We start from the raw sequence: 21,170 nt of genomic DNA on the forward strand, positions 1-21,170 counted from the left end.
TTTGGAATTGAGACATTATCTGCTGGTTGTTAAATTTGGAGAAAGAACCATTGTTTTGGGGAACCTTGAGCTGAGTTACTCTTTGTAGAGTGAGAGGGAGCAGGTTTTAAAGGAAGATGGCAACCAATTTCTTTTTGTTATTTCTTTTATTTTTTTTTCCAAGAACAGTTAACATTTACTAGGCACCTATTGGCCTCAGTCACTTGCATCTAAAGAGCAAAAGCTAACTTACCCACAGCCCATGTTCTTTCAAATGGTTAGCCTTATTTCTTAGCTCTGTTAACCACTAGTCTAACGTTGGCTTCAAGTTGAATTTTAATAATCTAATCCAGAATTGTCTACTGCTCCCTGTCACATAAACGGAAAATTTGGGGGATGGAAAAGGTGAGCAGGTTACATCTTCTGTGGATACTTCAAGTAACTGGCCCCACAGTGAGACTGAGTCGGCCATGGTTTATTGTGTACTAAGGGCATAAGATGTGGAAGGAGATCGGCCTGCAAAAAGAGTGGGTATCCAAGAGTGTGTGAATGTGCGAGACTCCTATCACTTGACTTCAACCGGCCTAAATATCCTGAGTCACTAGATGGTTAGAATAGGTACAGTACAAAGGAACAAATGGATGTACATCACACCAAACCAAAACAAAGTTTGTACGGGATGAGCAACAGATGAAATCGCTCCTGTCCAAATGAAACCTCTCACAGGTCAGTTTGACATGTACATGGACACACACCCGCACACACACAGACACACAAGCAAGAATGTGTATTTTGTATGATAGGGTCCTTGGAAATAGACATTCTTAGCAAGTATGGATGACAGATCAATTGTAATTTATTTTCTTTTAACACTGTATCATCATAAAGAAAACTGGTATAAATGAAGAAAAAATCTATTTCAAATATCTACATCTAAAATTTTAGGCAGTGAAAAAGCACTTTGTTGACAAGGAGTGTGGAATGATGTATGTTAATTGTCAGAAACTGCTGAATGCCTTGTTAAGTTGCCACAAACAAAGTCACATATCAGAACGAACAATACTGCTAAATATTCCTTTTTTTTCCTGTTTTTTTTTCTTTTTTTTTTTGTTGTTAAAACATATTGGGAGAAATAAAAGAAAAACTGGAAGTCCATACATCTTTCAAAAGTTTGAAATTGAAGCAATATTTAGAACCATAGATGAGGAAACACGGTGGCGTTGGTGTAATATACACGATGCGCTTTTCTTCTTTAATCTGTAATGTACATCAAATACTTTACAACAATGCATTAACAAAAGGCAAGAAACATCTTGCTGTACAGAGGAACCCCAATGCAACTTGAAGCCTAGTCACAACAGATGAAGAGTAATCGAAGCGTGAGAAGCCGTCCCCCTTAGCACGTGAAAACCCCTGTGTCTTGTGCTTACCATAACCTCACGCCCCGCCCCCGACCGTCTCCTCGCCTTCTTCAGCCACATTCAATATAAAGCACTTTTTTTTAATACTCTATAGCTCAAACTAGAAAGGTGTTGCACACTGTCACTTTTAGGATCGCTTTAGCTTTCTATTGATTTCCAAGTTAGCTTTCAATTCATTTAGCTTTCTAAAATAGCTCTGAATATCTCCTCACTGGTTATCACAGCCTTCCTATGGAACAGGCTTTAACAAACTAAATTTGCAGGGGAGGAAAAAAAAAAAAAGGAAGGAATGTCTTGTGGTATGCATGCACATGCACTGTTCCCGCAGCGCCTCGTGCCGCCGGCCCTCACACCCAGGAGTCGGGGGAGGCTGGGTAGTGGCTTGTTTCATAGTTGAGTTCGCTGTAGGGACGGGCAGCAGAGTAGAAGTCGACATAGTTGCCGGTGGACTTCAGGCCCAGGTGCATGGTGTACTCGCTAGCTGGAGGGCGATGGTGGACCTGGTCCTCAAAGAAGGACTCCTCGTAATTTCTTGTGGAATTCGGAAAAGGCTGGTAGGTCTCGTAGTCTTTCCTGCTTGGCTCCTGTGGGACTGGCTGTGCTGAAACCTGCCGGGGACAGAGGATGCATGTGGCATGAGTTGGCTTCCCAGTATCGACCTCCCCCGGGCCGAGGGCTCCAGATACCTGTCAGGTTGATCCCCACCAATGACCACTCCCTTTCCTCTGAAAACTTTCTGGGTTCCTATTGTTTTCATGGCTTATCATGTCTTATTGTGAAATCTGCGTAACACATAATTGACCAAAGAAATTGCTCTCAAGTTTATAGTTCAGTGGCTTATGTTCATTACCAGTACTGTACAACTAGCATGACCATCCATTCACACATCATCATCATCCCAGATACTGTCCCTGCTACCCTGGTTCCTCCCCAGCTTCTGGCAGTCACCTCTGCTTAAAGAATTTGCATCTCTAGGAGTTGTATAGAGTCCTAAGGTGCTTGTGCTCTCGTGTGCCTGCTGTAGACTGCATCAGGATTCCCTGTTTGAAGGCTGAGTTAACAGTGCCTGTGCAACTATCCCAGGCATCACAGTATCCATTCCTTTCCTGCTGGGCACCTAGAACTTTCATTCATCTTTTTATGGATGTTTCTGGTTGCTGTGACTGATGTTATAAGCAGCATGATGTGTCAGTGCCTGTCTGAATTCTTAAGATTCTTTGGGGTGGGTCATGTAGCAATTTTAACTTCTTGAAGTACAACTAAACTGTCGGCCACCTCATCAATACTAGGTAGTCTTCTAAAGTGTAGAAGCACAGACCAGAAGCTCTGCAATGCAAGCAGATAGCTTCATCTTTTCTGCAGGTTTTGTTTCACACTGGTGTGTTGTGATGTCATAGGCCTCCTCTTGCTGGAAGGAGGGCAGTCATTACTACTATGTTGACCCCCCCGCATCCATGCATGAGGACCGAGACTTCCTCTCCTAGGGCAGTTCTCGCCCCCTGCCTGAGAGACAAGGTGCATTAGCTGGGACTAGATCTCACAATCCAGACACTCTACATTTTGGAGGATCTAATGGTTTCTGGTTCAGCTAAGAACAGACTGAACACAAGAATGATGTGGGATCACGGGGCCACCGAGTGGGGAGAAGGGCCTCAGAATTCTCGGCCCAACTCAACCTGCTCCATTTGCACTCTTGACTTCTGTAGGCCACTGTCTGCTATTCAGGCCTTGCAGGGTTCAGAGCGTTACAGGAAGTCAAGAATTCTCTCCTTCCCCTTGGCTCTGGGTACAGTAGGACACAGAATTCTCAGACTGATACACATCTGTTAGCATCTTTCAGAGTACTACTCTCAAGCTGAGCAGAACTTCCCAGCGTGTGAGATGTGCTTATCTGCAGTGAATGGGGAGAGGGAGTCCAGGGCGAATTAGAAAACAAAGAAATACAGTTGGATTGCTCTGGAGCAGAGCCGGTAACTCTGACTTCATTTCACCAAGGCTCACCATGGACACATCCTTTAGAAATTGGTCTTTGTTAGGAGGTCATGATTTGCAATTAGCACTTGTGTGTGCATGAATGCCTCTAATAGCTCACACGTAAGTCTTAAGGAAGTGAGACTCCCTCTCCTAAGCTGAGTGATTTACAGTAGGGATCAACCTGCTTTTCAAAGGAGATGAACTTCATCAGAGCTGCTGTCCCAGACATCCACACTTGCGACGAATGGTGGCTGATGAAGGGACTTGTATCTACTCGTGGAGGCCCAAATGTCTACAGAGCCTAGGCCTTTGTTAACCCAGAGCCTGAGGGTGGGTGAGAGGCGTCTGGAATTAAATGACAGTTTGCTAAGGTCAGACCTGCCAGTCTGTTGCAGCTAGTTGACACAGCTCTTGATTACATTTTGAAGAGTGGTGTACCTTGTGGCACACCTTGTGGCACTTCCTCCAACGCTGTTAGGCTCTCAGAACACACAGCATATAAAGGCTCAGATTTGGGCGAGTTGGAAAATTACACAGGGAGGAAACTGGAACGTGCTGCGCTTGTTTTTCTGTAGGCAATGCATTCAACATTCTTCTGAAAAGTACACAGAGGTGTGTATGTTTATGACTATCCTCTGTCTCTCCAACCCTCATGTTCTAGATGGACAAACAACCTCAGAGGAGCTAGTGCCCTTTGGTTAAAGCCAGTGGTGCTGTGAACAAACACCCTGCTGAGTCGGAGGTCTGTGTTGACTCTGCCAGGCTGCTTGCTATGGAGGGAAGTGCTCACTGCGCTGACTCCGGGTCCTGCACTGGCAGCGGTCAGGGAGTTGTGTGCCTCTGCTGCTCTTGGAGCTGAGAAAGGCAGCACTGGAGATAGGACTCCCTCTGAAGACCTCACCAAGGCTGTGGTCTTCTCCGCAGTGCTGCTACTTCCTTGTTAATGGGATGTTTTTACCGCTGTCACCTTTGGAACTCCGCACTAGCCGATTCTCTGTGCCTTTTGAGGACTCTGTCCTTAACACATTCCCTGCAACCATTTCTAAGGTGTGTGTACATTAGCCACTGAGGTGGGCCATGGGTAGGATTGCGTTTGCTCAGTGCCTGTGGTATGTCAGCTGGTGAGACACGTTACTGGTGGAGTAATGTTGGCTACCGTTTATAGTTGAAGGCAATATCTCTAACATTCAAAATTCAGCAAAGCCCTCTGTGTACAACAGCTAGAAGTAAACACATTTAGAAACCATTGCACGATTTGTATTTCAATTTCTATGAAAGCAGAACAGTGCTCTTAGAAAACAGGGCCTTCTGAGTGGTGCTGTACACTGTGGTGTGAAAGCACTATTGTATCCAAGGAGCCCATGGCTAATTCCTGCTTTGGAAGGGACATCATGGCTGCTGAGCTGTTCTGTGACCATTACTCTCATAAAGTCCTCTTTGCGGAAACCTTTTCCTTAGTACAACTAATTCTGGAGGAGAGTGCCACAAGACTACCAGTGTAAGACAGAGGACTTGTTAATGGATATTCCTCACTATGTCTGCCTGTAAACTGGATTTCTTCTGAGCATAGGCAAATAACTGCCCACTGCCAGTCTTCCAGCTTTTCCACACTGGAAAATCGGGAGATTGAAAATGTGACCGGAGTTCCAGGTAGCCCTGTGGGTTAGAGGGGAGGGGCAGCACAGAGCTGAGCCTGACTTCTCTGCTGAGTCATGGTAAGCCTACTCCATCACCCTGCCCAGCACACATGGCCATGCAGCTGATCTCTCACTCCCCGCAGTCACTGTCGGCCAACTTACTTTGTAGATCTGTCTGAAACTCATTTCCCTGTAAAGGCTGGCCCTGTCCAGGCTCCTTCTGTGACACGTGTGCCCAGCAAGAAGAAAAGCTTAGTCAACAAAACTGAATGAAGCATAGCTCAGCCCTCCTGGTGGATCAACTGCTCAAACATGAGTGCTGAGGCCACTCTTGGCCCAGAGAAGCTCCCAGACTGACAGCACTCCCCTCTGGGAATGGGCAGCCATAACCACTTGACCAGAGAATGCAAACACAGGTACTGATCACCAGGTCTCTTCTTGAACCAAAGCCTTCTCTGTCTGGTGGTTGGGAGTACACAGACTAGGACTGCCAGGGGCTAGCTGCCATGGCTCCCTGGAGGTGAATGGGCTGCATGGTGGCAGCAGTACTCACCTGTGACACCGTGGGCCCTTGCCTTTCCCTCAGAGCATATCTAGTACATCCTAGGCACACTGGGCATGGGCTACACCAGGCTGCACTTGTGCTGTGGCAGGGTGGCATCTTGGCACATAGATTCCAGGTTGCTGAAATGCTCAGAATATGCTCAGGTGGAAAGGATGTGCCCCTTGGAATCATGGACTGTCCTCTACATCTCATGAGCAGGCCAGCTTCAGCAACCTACTCCGTGATGCCCAGGAAGGTTGTCCCAGCCATGCCCTGTTACCTCTTTGCCCATGTCAGTAGGAGCCCACGGAGGAAGGCTTGTGCAGTCATCTGACTCTGGTGCGGAACTCCTTCCTCCCTAGGCAGCTAAAAGCTGATCTTACCCCATAGATGTAAAATCAAGGTTCCAGTCTATTGATGCAACTCATGAGCTGGAGGCTGCTCTCTGTACCTACCAAGTCTTATATTTGCTGCAAGTGGTTGACTCATGTACTAGGAATTGGCATTTTCAGTACATTTTGTGCCTATTCTGAGTATGACCATTTTCTTGCGAGTAACCTGGACTAACCCAGCACTCTCTTGTCTATTGCTTGTGCCCCAATTCATTCATTGGCTTCTTTACTTTTAGAAGTGACCAGAACTAAGGGGAGACTGACTCGCCATTAGCAGCAAGTCAGGCATGCTGTGGGGCTGTCACATTGACCAAGGTGCCACAGGGCATACCAGGTGTCTTCCAGAAGGGTCACACATGCAATGGGAAACTCAAGGGCATAGGAGTAACACCTCCAATGCCTCTGCTGCTGACAGCAGATTAGAGGAAACGTAAGGTCAAAGAGGTGGTTTAGGATCCTCCCCTTCTCCGTGGCAATGATCTTTTCCATTTGCTAGAAGGGTGGTGGGCACTGTCCTGCTGGAGTTGAACATGGTTCATTTCATGCATCTCCTGCAACTAAACAGGAGGTTTTGGGCATTGTTTTCTCAGCCTCACTGTCCTGAAAGTATGGCAGGAATGTAAAGGCATGCACACAAAGCAGCAGTAGCAATGGTTATGCACTGCAACAGCGTGGGCGTGTCAATGTCTGGTGATTCCCACCATAGTAAGGAGGCAATGAGAGGCTGTGGATTAACAAGGGGATGTAGGCTATACCTCTTCGCTTCTATACTTTCTGCAGAACCATGACAAATTGGAATTTGATTGCTTACTGAATGAGACACACTGCTTCCTTCGGTATCTAGGTTGATGCTGCTGAAACTCGAACCTATACAAGTATCACTGGAGAGTACCTTGTTGAAACTCCACTGTACTGCAGGAAAAGGGGCCAAAATAGAATCTCTCCTGCTTTTCTTCCTTTTCACAAAATGGCCAGTGTTAATGAATACAATGTGCTTGTAAATGGCCATGAAGGTTGTTCAATGAAACCATGGCAGGCTACTGATTCAACAATAATAGTCTTGGCTCTCAATTATTTTATCTTCTGTTTTAAAAATACAACAGTGCATTAGGAAGGAAATAAGGGCCTTTCAAAACAGGATTGAGCAGCTGTCTTCATCTTCCCTTCAACTGAAGGTGTAATATGTAATCAGTGAGTGATTACAGAACTGAAGAGGTCTCGTAGAGGAGCAGTCCCTAGCGATGACTAAGTGGGGCTTTTGAGTGGAGTTTCCAGTAGCCTAGATAGCAGCCAGCACAAAGCTCTTCTGCAAGTCTAACAAGCTCCCAGGTGACACCACAGGCTGAGTCACAAGGCACACTGCAACATGTTGTGTTTTGTGTCTATCTCATTGGTAACTATCATGGATAATGACTACTTTCTTCCTAATGAGAGATAGCTGGGTCATGGGAATCACTCACCTAAGAAGTAGGTAACTCCTGCTTCATACTGGCATCCTACTGACATACTGTGGACTTTCAGTTCTGTGCTATTGTATGCAACCTGCTTGCTTCTACCAGACCCAGCAGCAGTGGAAATCAGGGTTGTTTTCTAATGTGAGGCTGCTCTAATGACTGTCACTGCACCCTGCACCCCACACACACCTGGACACTGACAGATGTGAGGCCACAGTGCCAGAAAATGTTCTTGTTTTCAGCTCTGATATGAGCGATGGAAATTACTTTGTTCTTTAAATTTCAGGATATTTCATATGAGCCAAATGGAAACAAGAATACAACATGTTGTATTTGCTTTACCTGGTTGTGTTTGATGTCTTCAGTGGGTGCACCATATGAATTTCTGTACAAGGTTGAAATTCCAGCGTTTTGAGCTAAACACAAAAGGACAACAAAAACATGAGCGAAGAAAGTAATATTTCAAGTAAGTGAAACAGCCAGTGAGGCAAGTTCTTGCCCTAACAAAGCCTGATTTCTTGTGGAAGATATGCCTTGGCCCAGAATACTTCATTTCACATACAGATATTAAGAAAGCAGAACAGCCATCTTGCCAAATCTCCATAGCCTGTCAGACCCTTGCAGTGATGTTCACATCACAGACAGGGTCAGGGCAGGTGTAACACCCAGACGGTCAGTATGCAAATTTTACTGCCTTTTCTGGGGAAAACCGGTGAATAATAAAAGCTTGTCACCTGCACTGAAGCATGTAGGAAGCTGCATCAGTGATCTAGCTTTTGGCTAGAGAACGACAAGAGTAAAATTTCCAATTGGAGCTCATAAAAGTGCTTGATCATCTTTTAGATAGTTCCCTTCTCCAAAGTCCAAAGGACAGGCCGGGGCACCCCTCAACTTGCCTGTGCACCTGAAGGCTGCAGCTTTGGTGTCTGGGATCTCCACACTGCTATCTGGTCTGTGGTCTGGTGCAAAGCCAGGTAAACATTATTCTATCACCAGTACTGCCCAAAGGCCTGGAGGAGGTACCTACTTGCGGCTTCCTCCCCTTGAACTCTTGAGGCGTGTTCCACAGGTACAGAGGACAGCACATTGCTCCTGAAGTCATCTCTTAACAGAGCTCAGGAAAATGTCACTTGAGTAGCAGTGACCTGTGAAGCACCCTAGCAGAAAGGACTAGTCTTGGTTCCAGCATTCAGGGGTCTTTATTCTGTTGTAGAGACAGGACCGCTACAGACACAAGGTTAGTACAACCTACTGAGGTTTAAGTTAAGTTCGCCCCCTGCATGTCTGTTACTTCAAAGTACTTAATTCCTCTTGGAAAATTTTGCTTAGATGAGTTGAAAGCGCATTCTGCACTCCTCTCTGAAGGTACGTCACTCTTCTTCCTGTGAAACCAGTTTCTCTCTTGGACCGCTGTTACTGAATCTTCCATGGTAGCTCACTTTCCACCCTTCCCCGCTCCTTGGTTGGATCCCGGACACCAAAGCCAGGACGCGATAATCCGGTGTCTACCACACTGGCTGGAGCCCCATGACTGTCCATGTGACCCAGGCCCTCCACTTTTTCTTGTGAAGAAGTCCCAGCTCCACTGGCCCTCTTTGCTGGATGGGGCATGCTTAGCTTCCAGGGAGGTATAATACTGACAGCCTCCTGGCCAGTTCAGGTTTTGGCTCGAGTGTCTGCTCCTTGACCAGGTCAGGTGACATGTCTCATTCTGCCTCATTGCATGTGCTGTTATCTGGCTGTCTTGCTCTATTGCTGTGTGTTGCCTGCTATGTGACAGTCACCATGTGTGTCCCTGCAGCCGGAGACAGTGCTTGGTCTCCTTAGACAGAGTAAGAACTTTCTTTGCTAAACTTCGAAAAAAGTAGCTTTTGAAGCTAATTTTGCTGATGGAAAATGTCATGTTAAGGACAAGATGAAAGCTTGCTTTTCCTGTTGCTCAGAAGAAGACCCACGGCTGGGGTGGACTATTTATATTCTCATGGTCGACGGCCCCTCCCAGTGCCACACCCACTGCTTTGTGGCTTCTGAGCTGGAGATACTTCTACTGAAAGTTCTTACTCATGTCTCTGGTTCACTTACCTGTCTTAAGCAGATGTGGACTTGCCCTTGACCTATCTTTGTACATACACAAAGCAGACGTCTTCTTGGCTGCTTTGCCCTTGTATGTCTATACTAGGATAGACTCAGAAATGCTGTAATTTTTCCATCAGCTCCCCAAATGCCCAACTTCCAACTGAATCAACATACTTGAGACTAAGGGGTGGTGAAGGGATATGAGAGAATATAGAGAAAAATGGAATAGGTGATTTGAGGAAGAGACACATGGGAAGTGCAAAATCCCCCAAGGACAACTGGATTGCCTAGGCATGCAGCTGTGGGCCACGTGGCCCTGCCTTCCTTACACAGGCAGGCGTGACTGCAAGAAACAGCTGGCAGAGTTCAGCATGGCTGAGTAAGTGGCTGGCTCTGGTTTTCCGAGGGATCCTCCTTGGCAAAGAAACATGGAGACAAGTCCTAAAAGAGACTTTATCCAAGTTAGAAAATACAGAAAAAAGGAGGCAGGAATAAACCCCTGTGGTTCTGCAGTGGTAGGTGCTCAGTAGAGACGAATTCATTGATGAGGAACTGCTTCTGCTCTGACGGCCCTGTGTGCAGGTGAGGGCCAGGCTGCAGCCCTCCTGGAGCACAGGGGCTGTTCCTCAGATGAGGAAGAGAGGACCACCCTTGATGACTCAAGCAAGGGGTGTTGAGATGTCTATCAGTGCACGGATTCTTGAGTGAGACACAGGAAATCCTATTTCTCAAGTGCACGCTGGAGTGATGGGCAATTGTAAAAGGGCTGCAGAGTAGGAGTTAGCAACCTGACCTTTCTATTCCTGTGCGAAACATTGGCTCCCACCTGCTTTGGCTGAGAACTTACTCCTGTCACTGTGGGAGGGGGCAAACGCTGCCCTACCAACACAAGCAGCACCAATGCCATTATTGCCACAGCACTACCAACACAAGGACCTTCACTGCCACCAGCACCAACGACCAGCATTCACGCAGGAGTCAGTACTTAAGAACTCTGCTGTATTCTCATTCAGTAAAGGTCTCTAGGCTTGCTACCATGATTGACAGTGTAGTTTCACATGGCTCTAAGAGCAAATCTGTTTAATGCTCTAAATAAATTTGAAAAGTTACATAATCTCAATATTGGAGTTGTCAAGATTCCTGCCACTTCCTAGGAAGATTTAGCAAACATGTCTCCTGTGTCCATGGTACAGTCCTGTACCACTGGTACTATCTGAGCATAAACACACCCCTCTTTAAAAACCTGAGTCATTAAACTGAAAGGGAAATTTCTAGCTTAAATGATAATATGGTAAATCTCACAATTAATCTTTTACCTATAATATGAATTTATAGTCCTGATCTGCTGATGTGGGTACCCAAAGCAAGAATGGTAAAATGAACGGATCGGGTAAATCTGATTTCAGGATTTTCGAGGTAATCAGTATAAATCATTTTTCTGCCGACTATCTCCACTCTAGGGAATCAAAGCACTTAGTCATAACTAGCTTTGTTCACATTCATCCAAGGTTGAGTCAATGTTTATGGGAGAAGACCATGAGATTAGCAAGCTATGGCCATGTAAAGGGCTCAGCTGTCCTCCTCAGGAAACAATTCATGAGCCAGGGTGAGAGGTCACCTTGCAGGGCTGGCACACGGAGGCAGAACGTGGGCTGGGAACAGCTCACCTGGAAACCAGTGCCACCGGAGTCACAAAGACCTGCTCAACTGGGAAAACTTAATCATGCGGGACTTGGAAGACCTTTTCATTATCCAGTGTCACCTTTGCTCCCCTGCAGGTCTACATGGACTAAGCTGTTAGAACTGGCCTGCAAGGACTCATCTGGTAAGAGGATGTTGACTTTGGATTGCGCTCCTTGCACCACAGCTCTTTTTCTGTCTATAGAAGGAAGCTATGTCCACGTGGCAGAGTAGTATGGGGGACCCCCGCTACAGCTACTTGCTGTCAACTTTGCTTTTAAATCATAGCCCTACTTATGGCGATGTTCCTAAGTCCCTTTTTGGGAGGGAGGACAGGCTGTCTGGAGGGCCCTCAGGAGGTTATGCATGGTCTAACAGGACACAGTCGGGGTAGGTGAAGGCCTTGGCCAGGGTGATACAGCAGGGGGCAGAGGACCAAACACACTTAGCATGGCGTACGGTCCCAATGAGGCCTGTTAGGAGTTCTGACATGGCAAGAGGAAGAACCATCTCCACAATACTGTGATGTCCCTAATTCTCCCTCATTCTCCATCCTTTTCCTGTCTACTTTCTCTTCCCTTCCTCATGGTAGTCTGGCTACCCTGGCCTGCCATCCTGGGATCTGTTCCACTGTGAGTGATGGCAGCAGAGAATTCTTGGGTGGCTTCCCTGTTACTGTGAGGAAGTGTGAGGAGCTAAGCAAGCAAGAGGCCAATACTGTAATAAAACGTGTGTTGGCAGATGTGTCCAGGCTTTTCAGCATTAAGGTGCTCAGGGCAGATGCCTCTAGCCTAATCTGCTCATCTCTAACTTGTAGGATTGGCATCTGTCGTGATTTCTGCTGACCCCACAGCTGCCTAGTCCTGCCCGATGGCAAGTGTTCGGCCTGTCTAGGGTGTTCCAGAAAGAAGCGTGCAGCTGGCTCACCTGTCATTGCGTCTTTCCTGGAAGTGTGTTCCCCTTTCGTTCCGTGGTAAGTGGCGTTGCCGGTTGACTCGTAGTCTGTTTTCCTTTCTTTGAGGCTGATCATTTCCCGAGGTGAAGCTGGGGCGCTCGCTGCACAAGGGAAGCAAACACTGGGATGATTTTGTGCCCCACCACACAGCCTGCACAGCTTCTTGTGCAGTTACGGCCTGCCATGTGTTCAGATGTAGGGGCTGGGGACCCCTGGGGAACACTTTCCACTGTAGTGCCCATGCAACCTTGCAGAGGTGTGGGCCTCAGCCCCTCGGCTCAATCCCCAGGGCCTGCCTATTCCTAAGTCTCTCTCTCTTTCACAGTGGAGGCCAAGACGAGAACCCCACTGTTCCTGCACTTGAGGTGCGCTCCATCTCAGCAGGAAACAGACATGCCCAGGAACTAGACCCAGAGGCGGAAGCACCCGGGAGTAGTCACCAGCGAATGCTATGACGGTAACAGGGAAAATCTCCCTTTGAAAAAGGCCCTCCACGCCATCCCATCAACATCGAGGCTTACTGCTTGGCTGCCCATTAGGGTGAAATTTCCAGAATCCTTTCTGGCTGGTCAGTGGCTTCCAGGCACTGGCTCAGTGGGCACATAGAACAGAAAGCCACACAGGCAGCAGTACCCTCACCACACCTGGACATACTGCAATGACAGTGCACACACCCTTGCCACTCTGGGCTGGCTGTGGGGGTGCGAAATGGAGGAGAAGGTGATGTTGGGGCTGGCCACTGCAGCTTAGAAAAGAGTTGGGGTTCTACATGAACAACTGAGGCAGGAAACAGCCCCAGAGCTGCCAAGCTCCATGTCCGAGTCCTGTCCATTCTGCAGCAGCCAGCGTCTGCCTCACCTCCTCCATGAGAGTCCCTTTGCTCCGCTCCTTTGCTTCCAGGCCCTTCTACACCAAGGGCGGCCTTTTGGGAGTCGCTGCCTTGCACTGGCTCAGGGAGGGGCTTTTGCAGTCAGTCTAACACTGCATCAAGTGTGTAATTATCTCCCGAGACCTCTTACACAGCGGTGCTCGGAGGCATCAAGGGTTGGGATTAAAGCTCTGGGAAAAATCGAATCCCACAAACAGGTACTTATTGGATGCTCTGGCGTGCCTGGCCCAGGAAGTCTGAAGGCAGTGCACGGGCTGAGCTGCTGGGTAGCCCCAGCTCTGCCTGCCACACTGCCCTGGGCCTTCCTGTCTGGGACAGCCGCCCTGCCTTCATGTCACTGACACCTCTGGGGCTCTACAGGTCTCAGCACTTGGAACTCTGGGAAAAGCAGCCTCTTGAGGCTTCCCGGGATGCTCCAGGCCGTGGGGACAGTGGGAAGCAGTGGGGTCACCCTCAGTGTCCAAGCAACGGCAATATCCTGAAAATCAGACCTTGCCAGGGGCTTGGAGGAAATAACTCTGTTCTGTTTCTGTCTTTCCTCCACATTCTCCTGCTGAAGGCCGGGTGGAGTTGAGGACAGTGGTCCTCAGGAGAGCCACACTGCTGGGCAGTGTCCCCAGGAGGGCCCTGCGAGGAGCAGGCTTCCCTGAGCAGGGAAGTATCAGGGAGACAGGAATCCTGTACACTGGAAAGTCCAAGGGCAGGTTCACGCTTGTCCAACCTTCAGGGATGGTGCTGTGGCACGATGGGTTAAGCTACCACTTGGGACCATCCAAACTATGTCAGAGGGTCTCAGATCAAATTCCACCTGTTTTCAATATAGCTTTCTGCTGATACACATCAGGAGGCAGCAGTTGGTGGCCCAAGTCCTTCACTCCTTGTCCCGCATGGGATAGATATGGATATGGTTTCTGGCTCCAACCCTGGTTGCTATGGGTATTTGGGGAGTGAAACAGCAGACCGAATCTTGCGCTTTCTAACTCTTCTGCTCTTCAAATTAAAAATCTTTGAAGAATCTTAAAAGCAATAAAGTCCAGACCACCTAAATTACTAAATGGTGTGTTTTCACTTTGTCGTCTTTTCCGCTATTGCCTGGTGTCACTTATTGCACACCTTAAAGATGAAAGAACTTGTGCAAATAAAAGGCCAAAATTAAACAGGAATGAGACAAAAATCTGAAAATTAAATACAATGCCTTACAAGTTATGTTTGGCTATGGTAAGAATTTATCATGGATTTATCTGTTGGTTTACAGATGACAGCACACAAGTGGCCTGATAAGAAATGGTTGTGGGACCTGTCATGATAGATGTTCAACTTGACATCCCATGAAACAGATAAGTGGCACATTCTGTCTCCTATCTACTATCCCAATTATAATAAAGAAGTGGATCTCAAACTGTTAAGTTGGAAAGCCTGCCTTTCCTTTGACTCTACTCATGGAAGGCAGATCCCTACTCTTAATCCCACGCATACAACACAGCTTTGCCCACATCACCATGATGCAAGCTGGCTGAAGGATGGCTCAGGGTGGCACTCTACCACATGGAGTCAGCTGCAGGCCTGGGAGCGGACGGGGTGTGCTGGCCGGGGCCTCTTACCTGAGCGGTTGTTGGGAGACACACGCACAGGGGAGATGGAGGGTGTGCGGGACGAGGAGTAGGGCCTTTGCCGATCCCGCTCAATGGTGGAAGACGAGGCTACAAAGTGATACTGTGACCATCCATCCTTCAAAAAAAAATGACAGCACATGAGGCCGAGCATCCCTCACCTCCTCACATGCACAGGCTCTGAGCATTTTAATTCACAAAACATGTCCACGGCATGTCACAAGGTCCCAAGTTCACAGACACCTGTGCCTTATGGTACACATCCCAGCCCCCAGAAAGCCTGCTCTCAGAGCCTGCCTGCTTTCCCTTGGCCAGAGGCTTTCATTTCAATGACTACAAATGGTCTTTCCTCTGCTTCCTTGCTTTCCCAAGTGCCTGACCGTTGCTCAATCAGTTGGCCATCAGAAGCCTGAAGGCACTTGCCTCCCCTGCCCACTGGACTCCCGGTACTGCTGGTGGCCACCTGCGCCACCCCCAGCATGGCTGCTGCCAAGCTGTGTACTCAGCTGCTGCCTTCTGTGGAGCCCCCGACGTTTTACTTTTCATTTTAGATCACATCCAAATTGCATCCTACCAAGCCTTTACAGGCCCTTGAATATCTACTGACCATACGGAAAGTATACACTATGCACTTTCATTATAAAATCCATATGCATGCATTATGAACCATCCTGTGAATTTGGAAAGCATAAAGACAGCCTGGAACCAGCCAAGTCCTGCTGTCATGCTGTAGCAGTGTTTTCTCTTTGAATTCAGTTTTACTTCAATTGAGAGAATACATTTTCCACGGGTAAGCAGATCCTTTCCCTCCCCAGTTCCTGCCTCACAGAAGCAGCTTTTTCCCATCATAACATTTAACCGTTCAGGGGAGGCAATATTCCAGAGCCATTGCAAGCGCGCGTGCGTGCGCGCGCACACACACACACACACACACACACACACACACACACACACACACACGAAAGTTAATACTACTTGCTTACTGCAGTATTTCTGCCTCATTCTTTAGCTTCTCTCATTATGGCTGTTTCCGTCACTCATGGGATAATGCCCAAATCACAGGCATGTCAGTGTGGAGGGTACTTACTATGAATAAGACTTTCTAAACAGTTCTAGGTGCTGGTGCTATTACTACGCCATTTTACAGATGAGGAACTTGAGCCTTTGGGAATAAATAAGCCACCCAAGGTCAAACAGAAAGCAAGATAACAACACATTCGTAACACATACAAAGTAATACTTGGAAGAAAAACTGAGCAAGGTTAGAGGCAGAGGGTCGGGCTGTGCTTGGTGGTTACTTGGTGGAGGAGGGTCAGGTGAGCCTTTGGGAAGGGGCTGAGCAGGAACCAAGAGGGGCTAGACCCTGAGGCCAAAGGCAGACCAGATGTAAAGGTGCTGGGGTGAGGCTGGGTTCCTGGGGAGCAGAAGGGACAGGGGATGGGAAGAAGCCTCCCGAGTGTCCAGGACTGTTTGGGAACAAGCAGTCGAGACAGGGAGGCTAGTTCAGAAACTCCTCTACAAGGGTGAGGTGAGACTCCTTCAGCTTGGATGGAACACTGCTGCTGAGGCAAGGGCAGCGTTGGCATCCAAGCTGAGGGTGTGTTGGTGTATAGGTGATCTGGTGTGAGCCAGGAAATGAGTCTTATCCGAGAAGCAGCTCTAGGAGAGGAATGGGATGGGTTGGGCTGATACACAGAAGAATCTTCAAGTCGGGATCTCTAGCACAAGGTCAGGAAAAAACACACTGGAATCATGTGAATGATTCAAAGCAAACAGCTTGGCTGGAAGACAGGGAGAGCAGAAGGGCTGAGTAGCCACAGGACACTGCCAGTATCTAAAGGGTGCAGAGAGTAGGGACTTTAAAGAAGGAACAAGTGAGCTCGGGAGAAGAGTGAGATGGGATGTGACGTTGAGCAAGGTCAGGTTTGTGGATGGATTGTTAGGAGACTGTGGAATAAACAGGACCAGGACTTGACTTAACATATGGTCTGGTCGTGGAAGTCACTGTGACCTTGGTTCAGCTTAGTAGATGTCTAACTCAAGTGGGCTCCAAAGACAATGAGAACTTAAGAGAGGGAGACAGGACAGCCACCCTTGGGCTCCATTTTATTCTAAAGGAGAGCAGAGAATTGGGAACTGTAAAAAGCAAGGTTCAAGCTCAGATCTGATAGATCTCCTGGGAAACAGTGCACCATTCTGCACGGACATGGGAATGTCAGATTCACCTAGAGGAGGGAAGCAGAAGAATGGCAGGAGCAGACAGAGCTGATAGGATTTAGTGAATCATGGGGCTCCCTGGTCTGGCAACAGGGAGCAAAGTGGGGGAACAGATGGGCTTTCCAGGCACAGACAAGAGACAGTAAAATCTCTTACCTGGAAGGTGGGGACATTCTCTCCTGTTCTTGATGTTTTCACAGGAACAATGAGAGGTGAGTTCTTTTTAAAGTGAAGAAGAGTTGTACTTTGTGGAGGACAGATGGAAAGGGAGGGACAAAGAAGTATGGAAGGGTTCTTAAGACAATGGCGGGGGTGTGCAGCGGACTATGGCCAGACAGTAGAGTGGCCAAAGTTGGGGGCTGCATGGACAAGGTGATGGGATGCCACTTGGGGGGTGGTGGTAGTGTGTGTGACTTTAAATAAGATGGCCCATCAATACGGCTGCTTGCTTTGGAGAAGGTGAAATTGGATGGAGGTGATCAGGCAAGTACCTTGGAGACAGACACGGAAAAGAGAATGCAATGACACCTCAGGGACTCTAAGCTTGATAGAGAGGAAGACGAAAAGTGAAAATGAGGCAGTGCACTGGGGAGCAGAGAGTCAGACTCGTGCATGGGGTATCTCACAGAAGCCAGCAGTGGCACAGAAGCTTTCAGGAAGACAGCAGGAAGCCCTGTCCCACCATGAGAGTCCATGAATGTAATTTTTGAGTGCAGACTACCAAGCCATCACACTCACTGGGGATACACTAGGAATGTCCTCATCTAAGCTGCCATTAGGGCCATGGGTATTCACTGCCATGTCACCCTCCACCCCAGGGGTTCTGCTCTGTAAGATGTGTCCTCTTCCAGACACAGGGATGGAGGCCACAGCGACGGATGGAAGTGCCCTGAAACTCCACAGCCCCTTAAATATCACTTCCTGAATCACATTATGAGCATTTGGTCTTAAGAGCCTTCATGAGATTAAATCCCCAAAACACCAGTGCATGACAGAAGGGTGGTCCTGCAGCGACCCTCTATTCAGGGCTAGCAGCTACCAGAGGACCGTGAGAGGAATGACAAGAAGAGGCACTGAAGGTGCTACTCACTGTGAGATGTCACTGTGTAGGGGGCCAGAAACCCCCTTCTGGAGGTGGGGCTGAAGGCTCGGGGACACTCACTCGGACCTTGCTGAAGGCACGGTCAGCCACAGCTGGAGAGGCCCCTAAAGAGCATATGAAGGACTCTTCTCCCTGTCCACTGATGCAGACTGACCACTGCTCTGGGCCGATCTACCTTGCTAAATTCATCAGTGCCTGGAAAGGCATTTCAGTTCTGACACTCTATGCATGCGCATGTCTCAGACACTACTGCCACCCGAATGCCGAAAACTTAGGGCCAGCTAGTCCACGTCACACATATCTACCCACATAGTTAGGCCAAATCATTAGTTACCTGGGGGACAAATTTCATGGCTCTGCACATCTATCACTGCATGAAATATTTGGTCATTTGATTGGAGAAAATGTTTTGCTTTCTACATAAGAAAGGAAATGAAGATAAATTCTCTCTGGGAAAGTAATTGCTAAGCTAACATTCCTTCTACCCTGCTAGCCATGTATATTTGTTATCTAGCCAGCTAGCAATCAATCTATTATTCGTTTACTTCCCACTGTCACTGAGAAAGGCTTCAGAATGCTTTGCATAAATACATTCAACTCAGGCACATGTTTTTTCAGTCACTGCATCCTTGATCATTATTTCTTCATAAAGTTTTAACTCACTATAGGCCAGAGGCTGTGTGTGTGTGTGTACTTGTGCATGTGTGAATTGCATTATTAATCAGAAAAGCTTGTGCAAAATGGAATGAAAAGATAACTTTATTTTGGTGCAAACATTTTTTGAAATCCATGCATACGGGAGATCTTCAAAAACGTCACAGAAAGTGTGTATTATAGAAAACCTATGGATTTCAAAATTGTTGCATTAAAATACATTTTTAATTCCATTTGGCATGAAGTTTTTTGGGCAGTCTGCTTAACCACAGATCCCCTTGGCACTATTCCTCTGGCTTGTAGGGGTTAGATAAGAAAACTCAGGGAGTAAAACTGGAGAATGAGGAATGGCCACTGTAGAGAGGGGAGGGTGATTAATCCTTAATACCTGTGATAAGGACTTCTCTTCCTGTCCATGGCTCACCTCCAGCAGAATGACCCCCAAGTTGTGCCCTTCAGCTCAAGACCCAGCTGTCAAAAATGTGATATGATATCTGTGCCTCAAATTGCTTTTTATTTTTAACACATTAAACTTAAAACTAGAGGTTGTTAAATTGTTCCAAGTATATAGAGATAGAAATCCAAAAGAGAAAGAGAAGTTCAAAGTCATTGAACTTTATATTGCCACCAGGAATAATCTGATTTGCTTTATCTCACCCTTTTACTGTCCTTCTACCACTGTCAGTGTCTGTGTTAAAGTTCCCAGCTTTTTCTTTATGAAGTTATTACTCCCTCAAGCCAAGCCTCTGCGCACTGGCGTTTCCAGTGGTCCCGAATGCTGAAGGATCCAGCGAGCCTTCTACCAGCATCACAACTAAAGCCATGGTCTGTCCAGGATGTTACCACTCTGTGTAGCTCCTGGAGAACACACGTATCTTGAGGTCTTTGCATTTTAACAGTTTTCATATTGTACTTTTGAACACTGAGGAAACATCTCCGTTATGAACACATTGCTGGGGGAATTTCCACTAACAGTGCTGACAAAGGCTCTGGGTGGCTTTCAAGCTGTTCTGCAAGTGGTTCGGCTCAGACACGCTCACCCCAAAGCGTCTGCTTTTGAAAACTGTGAACCTCACCCAACACTTATCAGTACAGGGACTTGCCAACCTTGTGTACAAAAGATGAGCACCATCCTGAACTGCTTGCGCGTTAACTTCTGGCACTTGCAGATGGAGAGGTGGAATCCTAGGTTCCCAGGAGTCAGTTCCTCCCCTCAGTATGTGACATCCTTTATTGTTAGAACTCCTGGCAAGGTCTGTCTCAAATTCTTTTCCGTGATTCAAGAATCTCCTCTGATTTGCAGGAGTTTCCAAAATACCAATGTCGGTGATCCACCCTGAGTTTCTATTTAAACAGTTTTGGTGGGGCCTGGGGCTTTATCACGAGAGTGCTCTGACAAGTTCATGGAAGAAGAAGGTGTTGGCCCAGGCTTTGAGCCGTCGGCCTCCCACGTGGGAGTGGCCGGGGTCACCGCCACCTGCAGCTCCTGACTCCTCATGCGGGACACCCGGAATGTGTCCAGCTCCAAGCTTCAGTTCGGCTCAAAGGCCCTGGTAGGCAACGGGAATTTGGGGGAGTAGTGAATGACAGCATGGTCACTCTCATTAAAAAAAATCCAAAAGCAAGCTCATGAGAAAGGAAATAAAGTGATATGCTTATTTTGGCCTGAAAAATATTTACAAGTCCATGCATGAGTTTTTCAAAAAGTTATGGAAAAATACGTTATAAAAAAAACTGTTCATGGATTTCAAAAGTTTTGGCACCAGAAAAAACACCCTTTAATTCCCTTTCCACAGAATTTCCAAGGTGCCCCTGTACATTCAAAAGCTCATTGTCCTGCTGGCTGATGCTGATGATCAGCTACAGTTGCAAACCATTCGCCTAGCGTGCCTCTGCATCGAGGGTGGTGGCTACCAGCTCGAGCACACGGATATATATATTTCTCTAGGAGGTCCTCAGGTCCCTATTCTACTTAGGAACATTAGGTAAGGCATTCTAAAGGCCGATTTCTGCAAGAACACACCTCTTCACACAGATGCCAAACATGAGGTTCTAGCCACAGCTGATTACCCAGCACTGAGTATCTGATTCAGTTTCACATCACACCCGGCAGTGGACAGCCGAGAGACCTGGCACGGCACATTCCCTTGTCAAAGCTTACCTATCTTGCTCGGTTTTGCACCAGCTACCCAGGAAGCAACAAGTGCATGCTTATCAAATCATTATTGCTAAATCAATTACGCCCCTTACACTCTACCATTCCCTACAAAATTAAGACAATTAGAACTGTATGATTTCTTTTGACTGAGAACCACCCCATCAGAAGTACCTTCTGCTGTCGCCAACTCTGCCAGACACACATGCACCTGGGCTGATGCAGTATTGGTTTGGTAAAACAGTATCCAGAAATGGCCTCCAATTTGCTCCACCGTAGATGCTCATTTCTTTCACTGCCCTGTCTCAAGGCGAGGTAAGAGCAACTTGCCTTCTCTTTGTCCAGTCTTGAGAGTCATTTCGTAACATGATTGTATTTGCCACATGTGGCCCCACACTGCTGCAGATTTTTCCGCATCTCTCAGGGAATGT

At 47.4% G+C, this 21,170-nt stretch overlaps 1 protein-coding gene across 5 annotated transcripts in view; it reads right to left on the reverse strand.

Annotated features, from left to right (window-relative positions):
• Positions 1-813: 813 nt before the first annotated feature.
• Positions 814-21,170, reverse strand: part of CTNND2 (catenin delta 2) — a 661,272-nt gene continuing 640,915 nt past the window's right edge. For all 5 annotated transcript variants that reach the window (XM_040977415.1, XM_040977414.1, XM_040977418.1 and 2 more), the window contains 4 exons: positions 14,603-14,729; positions 12,085-12,213; positions 7,744-7,817; positions 814-2,008 (listed from right to left, as the gene is read on the reverse strand). In XM_040977415.1, coding sequence (XP_040833349.1) covers positions 1,748-2,008; positions 7,744-7,817; positions 12,085-12,213; positions 14,603-14,729 — 591 coding nt within the window. In that variant the 3' untranslated portion in view covers positions 814-1,747. The remainder of the gene's footprint in view (positions 2,009-7,743; positions 7,818-12,084; positions 12,214-14,602; positions 14,730-21,170) is intronic.

This window comes from Ochotona curzoniae, unplaced genomic scaffold, assembly GCF_017591425.1.
Source record: "Ochotona curzoniae isolate NIBS_2020 unplaced genomic scaffold, NIBS_Ocur_1.0 contig_2754, whole genome shotgun sequence".
In the NCBI taxonomy this organism is placed as follows: domain Eukaryota; kingdom Metazoa; phylum Chordata; class Mammalia; order Lagomorpha; family Ochotonidae; genus Ochotona; species Ochotona curzoniae.